This window comes from Galeopterus variegatus, unplaced genomic scaffold, assembly GCF_000696425.1.
Source record: "Galeopterus variegatus unplaced genomic scaffold, G_variegatus-3.0.2 Scaffold271, whole genome shotgun sequence".
NCBI lineage: Eukaryota > Metazoa > Chordata > Mammalia > Dermoptera > Cynocephalidae > Galeopterus > Galeopterus variegatus.
Genome location: NW_007726382.1, coordinates 1,143,558 through 1,151,237, shown reverse-complemented (window position 1 = coordinate 1,151,237; position 7,680 = coordinate 1,143,558). Strand labels below are relative to the sequence as shown.

Genomic DNA, 7,680 nt, shown 5'->3' with positions numbered 1-7,680 from the left:
GCGCCCGCACCTCGCTCAGCCAGTGAGCGGCCGGTCTGTATGTGGGATCCGAACCCTCGGAAGGAGCGCCACCACACTCCCAAGTGGCGCACTGTAGCAGTGCGCCACCGGGCCGGCCCTCAGGTTAAAATATTTTAAATATCACTTACTATATACTTTACTTTCAACATAAACTTCTAGATAGTTGAGGATTCTGAATTAGGTATATTAAGTTTGTTAGCTAGTCTGACCCTTTTAATCCCCCTTCTTTTTTGATGACCATCACAAAATGTTGTAGCTGAAAAGAGACCTTATAGATCATAATCCTATCCCCTACCTGACAGATGAAAGGAAGGAGGAGTTCGTTTGAGGTTATAAAACCAGCGAGTGGCTCAAGTCAAACCGAGAGTTACATGTTGGACTCTTAGCAGGCTGTTACAATAGTGGCAGTAACTGTGCTCTTATTTGAATTTGTATCTGTGAGGTATATGACGAAAATAGAAGGCTAGCAAGGCTAGGCCACTTTACCAAGCCACTCAGAATTATGGGGCAGAATTAGACTCACCAGGTTTGTCTGTCTCTAAAGCTCATTCTTTTATCTCTTTATACTCTGCTTGTATGGTGCCTTTAAAACCAAAATTCACAATATCTAGTACTAAAACCCAATGTCTCCTCAGAGTCCAGTGATTTTTTTTCCCTGCCCCCACACTGTTGAGGGTAGTTTCCTCTCGGATGATTTTTCTCAAAGCAGTGAAATGACAGAGAAGTGTGCATAGGTCAGTTTAATACTTATTATACAGATTAAAGCTTTTATTTTATTATTTAAGCATTAAGGTTTTTTTGAATTTCTTTTTCTTTCTTTCTTTCTTTTTTTTTTTTTTTTAAAGATGACCAGTAAGGGGATCTTAACCCTTGACTTGGTATTGTCAGCTCCATGCTCTCCCAAGTGAGCTAACCATCCATCCCTATATAGGTATCTGAACCCTTGGCCTTGGTGTTATCAGCGCCACACTCTCCCAAGTGAGCCGCAGGCTGGCCCAAAGGTTTTTTTGAATTTCTGATTGGAATTTCTTCTTAATTGCAACACATACATTCATGTATGTTCTTTATTGGAGAGATTTTTATTTATTTATTACTTTAAAATATTTTATTTATTTTTTTAATTGAATCATAATTATAAATATTTTGGGGGCTCAATGTTGACATATGTTGATCAAATCAATATTACTAGTATGTGTATTGTTACAAATTGTACTTACTCTTCATGCCCCTTGTCCCATCTCTCACTATTCTCCTCTCCTTCCCCCCTCCCTCCACTGATAACCCTAGATTTCTTCTCTCCTTCTGAAAGAGTACTGGTTACTCTGTTGACTTGTTGCCTAGATGATCTGTCCAATGCTGAGAGGTGTGTTTGGGTCTTGGGTCCCCCAATATTATCATAGAGCAGATGCTACTTCTGTCACTCTGGAATGGGCTTTGTGGAGAGAGACATCCTCTTCTTTTCTTTGTTCTCTGCTGGTGACTCTCCTTGTGTCAATACACTCCAGTGGCTGGTGGACCATTTGCATGGTGGTTGTGATGTCAGGCCACTTTCACAGCAGCCGTGGTTACTGTGATGGTTGTGGTGGGCCACCTACATGGAGGTGATGTTTTTGGTATGCTCCTTGGTGCTGGTGGTGTGCCTGGTTGTGTGTGGGGGGATCTGGTCCCTGACTCCATGTCTCAGGTACCCAGGTGGGCCCCGAGGCACTGGCAGTGTGCCTGGTTGCGGGCGGGGGTATCCAGTCCCCGGCTCCATACCTCAGGTCCCTGGACAGGCCCCGAGGCACTGGCAGTGTGTCTGGTTGTAGGAGTGGGGGTCTGGTCCCTGGCTCCGTGGCTTAGGTCTCCGAGGTGTGGGTGGTGTGCCTGGTTGTGGGTGGGGGGGTCCAGTCCCTGTCTTCATGCCTCAGGTCCCCTGGCAGGCCCCAAAGCCCTTATTGGAGAGATTTTTAAACATACCTATCTCCAACTATAATTCTAAAAGCTAACAGGCCAGCCTTATAAAAATTCTTGGCACTTATCCTATAATGGGGTGATACACATTTTAGTCTTACCTGGGTTTTCTTCAGATATTTGCATGCATAATGTTAATCTAAAAAATTAAGCATGGAATTGCCCCTAAATTCCATCTACTACTGGACTTCTTGTTTCATTACTTTACTTTCTTTCTTTTCTTATATAGGGCTTTACACAGATATTTCAAAACCATTTAAAATAAAGTCAGTAATGAAATGGAAAATCTAGTTGCACTAAGAATATAGCCCATGAAATTATAGCCCATGAATTATAAAGAGAGGAAAATTCCTCTCTTTTCATATTGGTCTCCAGAAGTAAACTGTATCTTCAGTAAGTATCCACAGAACAATTTAAAGCTGCTTCCATAAAGTCATTAGATTTTCTTTTAATATTCCAAAGGTAGTCATTCATTTTAGTTCTTTCTCATATGATATAAAATCCAGTTCCTAAGAAATAAGTGTCTTTCAAGCACGGTTTTTAATGTAAACCTCATATATGCTTTATTGTCTGGTGACAAAGTCCTTGGAGAGTTTTACAAGATACCTACCTGAAATTCTTCAAGGAATTCATAGTTGAACAAGAAAAAAGTACCAAGTGCATCTATGTTCAAGAGACCAGACCTAATTTATATTTGTTCTTTAACAGCCATACCTTACATTTCAGAAATGGAAATAAACCTACATGACTGGAAATAACCTGTCATTTTGGTAACAAACACAATCCATTAAAACTTTTTGCATAGAAATCAGCTTACAAGTCAGAACTCATTAAGTGGAATAAAAATGTCGTCAATTTTCAGAGTATATTTCTTAAGAATGAGAGTTTATGATGATGGGTTTTTTTTGACCCTACAACAGTTAATAACAGCAAAAATAGTAATAGCTAGTGATTGCACACTTACCATCTACCCGACATTCTACTGTAAACTTATGTGCGTTATCTCACTTAATCCTATGACAGCATTATGAAGTATAAATATTCTTATTATCCCCATTTTACCAGTAAGGATTTAAGTCTTGGAAAGGTTCAAGGTCAGTCGGCTAGTAAGTAGTAGAAGCAAGATATTTGAATAAAATTTTCTCATCCTAAGAGACGTTTGTGCTTAACATTTATTGCTAAACTGCTGTTCGCATGAGCCTTGGTTATCAACAAGCAAAACACTTTGAAGATACTGGACAGTTAATTTGTTAGGTAAGTGTGCCAGTGCATTTTTCAAGGGGTTTTTAATAGCGGGAGTTAAACCAGAGTTTCAGTGATACTCAGTTAACCGATTAATCATCATTCCCAGTTGCAGAGTATTTCCAGGAATCTTGGGGTTTTTTTGTTTGTTTTTGAAATTAGTATGATTTTCATTCATCAGTGTCATAGTGTTAATTTTTATCCATTGCCTAGTAGTGCGTGAGGAGTTAGACAAAGCAAAGTGCCTCTCCAAGTTTGTACTAAGTCTATTTAGAATGTAAAATAGGCAGGTTTTGAGAATTTTCTTTGAGAGATATGTTATCTGCTTTATTTTAATCGTTTAATCATTGTATTATAGGTTACATATGCATTTATTCCTCCTTGTATACCAACTAGCATGAATTAAGACATAGCTTCTTAATCAAAATTTATCTCATGCTTGTCTATTCTTATATAACTGTATCGATAATCATATAGTCTTACATAAATAATCCTAATAGCTTATATCTCTGTTACAGATTTTATTAAACAAAGAAGAGCAGGACTGAACGAATTTATCCAGAACTTAGTTAGGTATCCAGAGCTTTACAACCAGTAAGTAGTTTTCATTGTGTTCTAAGGGGATGCTGAAACCAAAGCTAAGAATATTGGATAATTCTCCTATAGATTTTATCTGTTCTGTAAAATGTTATTTTCCTTATGTTTGTAAAATCTTCCTTGAGCATTTCTTTCCCATATTCTTAATCCCCTTTTTCCCTTCAGTTATTTTCTTTCTTCCTTTATATTTGCATTAGTTTTATAGATGAAACTTGAAAGAAGTTTGCAAAATGCAGTTAAAACATTTTGCTATTTATTTGATATTGTATATATCCATGCCTTCAAAAAGTATTTAATTATGTACTACTGTGTGCACTGGGAATATAAAGCTAAACGAGTGTCATCCATACCTTGCAGAGGCATGGGCTCCCAGTCTAGTGAGAGAGACAGATGTGTAAACAAGTAATTGAAGCTAGATAATTTTTATGATAGAGGTGCTAGAAGATAACAGAAAAATGTGGCCAGCTGTTCTTGGGGAGGTCAAGGAAGGCATCCTGGGAGTTAAAGGGTATGTAATCATTCAGGATGAAAAGGGTAGGGAGAGCATTCCCAGTAAAGAGAGTGGTGCATGCAACAGAGGATACAAAAGGCCTGAAACGTGAGGATACTTAAGTATTACCATTTTTGGTGACTGGAACAAAGTAGGTTTTCAGGAAGGCGATGAGGCTGAAGGAGTTGGCAGGGATCAGGCACATATGCCACCACTTCTTGTTCAACCTAGGACAGTGTTCTTTTCTGTCCACCCAACACAGCATTCCAGGCAGCCACTGAAGATGAAGGTGCTTTCCCAGTCCTGTGTGTTGTGCTGATGAGTTAAACTTCCTTTAGTAGGCCACCAGCTCCCAATGAAGGGAAAAGGTGGGTCATATTGGAAATACATAGGAAAACACAGGAAGATCAGTGGTTTGGTTTGTGTTTTCACTTTTGAGTCTGGTAGTTGGTTCATGGGTATTCGTTATATGGGGGGGTCTTCAAAAAGTTCATGGAAATATTCGTGTTATCTTTTAATTCAATTTTTCCACAAATTTTTTGAAGTACCCTCATATTTACTGTGATTTGTAATTTACACATATGTTACTTACATAGTTCTGTATGTATATAGTATTCTAAGAAGAAATAAAGAGAATAAAATATCTGAGGAGCTTTTTCACAACTCAGCTATCTGGGTAAATGTAAAGGTTGCTTATGGGCAGTGATGTAAACATGACACATTTGTACAGTGTTTTCAGAATCATAACACTGAAGGATTCTATTTTCAATCAGTTTTTCCAAATAAACAGTTACCATTTGTATAGTTTTTAAAGTTCACAGAGGGTGTCTACCATTCTGAGCAGGTCTTCTGACCTACTTTTCTACTTTACCTAATTTAATTTTCTAAATTAACTAAAATACCATAAGTGGACCTCTTCTGACAAGGTCGTCTCTCCAGAGTTACAGATTTCCCTTGGTGCTCACAGGTAGGACAAGGGTCAGGGAGGTCTTGAACCTGTGTTAGCACCAGGATTAGCCAGTGCAGTAAGAGCACCGTCTTTCCATTCAGTGCCTCTGCATGTGGCAAAAACCCACAAAATTGGGGAGGATCCTAGAACTCAGAGTTCCCATGTCTGGTCTGGTCTGCAGCAAAGGGCCTTTTATTATTTGGCTCGTCATATAATTATTCTTTTCGACTGTATGTGTTTTCCCTAGGACAAGTTTTATGCTATCTTCACCTTAGATCCACCATTCTAACCTCTGACTTTTGCTGTATTAACTGGAGATTACTTTGAATTGGCATATTACTGGCTTGTTTGAAATATAAATCATACATTCAGAGCTTGGATTTGTCTCTTCCTTTGACAGAGTCTGGCATTCAACAAGTACTCAATAAACGGTGGTGGTTATTGTTTTTTTTCCTGGTATTTTTAAGTGTTAACAACCTCTAACACTGTATAGTAAATACTAAATACTCATTCTGGATCTTGAGATATAGTATTATAATGATGTTATATTTGACATTAACTTTCGACTAAAAGCAATTCCTTTATTTTAAACTGCCAGTTTTTAAAACATTGTACTGTAAAATATGCAATTTTTAAGTATGTAACTAAATGGATTTTTACATGCATTTGCACCCTGTAACCACCACCATTTCATTCAAGATAGAGGACATTTCTAGCATCCCGAAAATAAAAAACAAATAGCCAAGAGTTTTATAAACTGAACTTTTAACTAACATTTTTTTTAAGTGAAATGTGACATTTCATGTTTTCTGGATTTCATCATGTTAACAAAACTTTAATTTTCATACTCTTCATTTGAACATCAGATTATTTAAAATAATACAGATTTAAGAGAACAAGAAGAGAAGCAATGAGCAAATGTTTCTTGAATACCTACTGTGTGTCTATCATTATTTAGGGAAATGCATTTTAAAAATAGTTTCACTTCAGTAGAGAAAAGCTAATTTTTAAAATGACTTTATTAAAATTAAGTTTAAGAATTATTTAAAAACTGGAATAAAATGTTGGTATTTCTTTGATGTCTGGATGAAAAAGGGTTTTCTGAGTATATCAGCAGTGAATGAGTAATAAAAACTTTTGAACTCTGAAATCATAAGTGAAATTGAAAACTAAAAATATAGAAAATGTTGCCCATGATAAAGGACAATAGACTTAACATAGAAAGAGCTCATCCAAACAGTACATACTTCAGGTATACCAAAAGAAAAGAGGGCAAATCACATGAATGATTTACAAAGGAGATACAAATGGCTGATTGATTATCAGAGAAACTGAACACTTTCTTATACATTTAAGAAAAGAAAATGAAATCAAATGTATCTTATTTTAATTTTATTGCAGTATCATGTATAGAAAAGTGCCCAAATCATGACTGTATAGCTTAATGAATTATGAGAGACTGAACACACCTGAGTTGTCACCACCTTCCCCAGGCTAAAAATAGAATATTACCAAATTCCCTGAAGCCCCTCACCCACCTCCTCTCAATCTCTGTTCCTTCCTTCCTTCCCTCCTTCCCAGTGGTAACTGCTACCCTGATTTTCAACAACATAGATCAGTGTGTCCTATTTTTGAACTTTATGTAAATGGAATCATACAATATGTATTCTCTGTCTGGCTTATTTTCTTATTTTTTTTTAGGAGTTTGACCTTTATTTTATTTTATTATTTATTTATTTATTTATTTATTGCATTTCTTTCTTTCTCCCTTTTTTTCTTTCTTTCTTTTTTTTTTTTTTGGCAGCTGGCCAGTACAGAGGTCAATCCCTGGACATTGGTGTTATCAGCACCATGTTCTAACCAACTTAGCTAACCACCAGCCCTTTTTAAATTTTTTCTTTTTCTTTTCTTTCTTTCTTTTTTTTTTTTAATTTTATTTTGTCGATATACAATGAGGTTGGTTATTGTGGCCCATTACCGAAACCCCCCTCCCTCCTGTCTGGCTTATTTTCAATGGTGTGAGAGTCATTCTAACATTTCACATTTACTGCTACTAACCAAGACTGGGAGAGTCTTCAGAATGTACATATACTTGTAGGAGACTATAAATTGGTACAGCCTCTCTGGAAATGAGTTTAACAGACTATTTAAGGCCTTAACATGGTTTATCCAGACCAAGTAATTTTATTTTATAAAATCTGTCCTGAAAATCATAAATGCAGTTCTCGTGTTATTCACAAAGATTGCCAATTATACCCTTATTTATAGTAGTGAAAGTTGTATAGTAAAAAGTTGAAGCCATCTATATTTCCTAAAGTGGAAGAATCATTGAAGAAGTTTTAGTGTATCTGTATTATGGAACATCATACATCTTTTGAAAGTAATTGTTTACAGAGTTTTTTAACAACATGGAGAAATACTTACGATG

The 7,680-nt window shown here is 36.5% G+C and overlaps 1 protein-coding gene across 1 annotated transcript in view; it reads left to right on the top strand.

The window, feature by feature from the left end:
- The window catches only part of SGK3 (serum/glucocorticoid regulated kinase family, member 3), a 91,083-nt gene that overhangs the window by 45,155 nt on the left and 38,248 nt on the right, over positions 1-7,680 (top strand). The window contains exon 5 of the mRNA XM_008566850.1: positions 3,735-3,810. Within this exon, the coding sequence (XP_008565072.1) occupies positions 3,735-3,810 (76 nt within the window). The remainder of the gene's footprint in view (positions 1-3,734; positions 3,811-7,680) is intronic.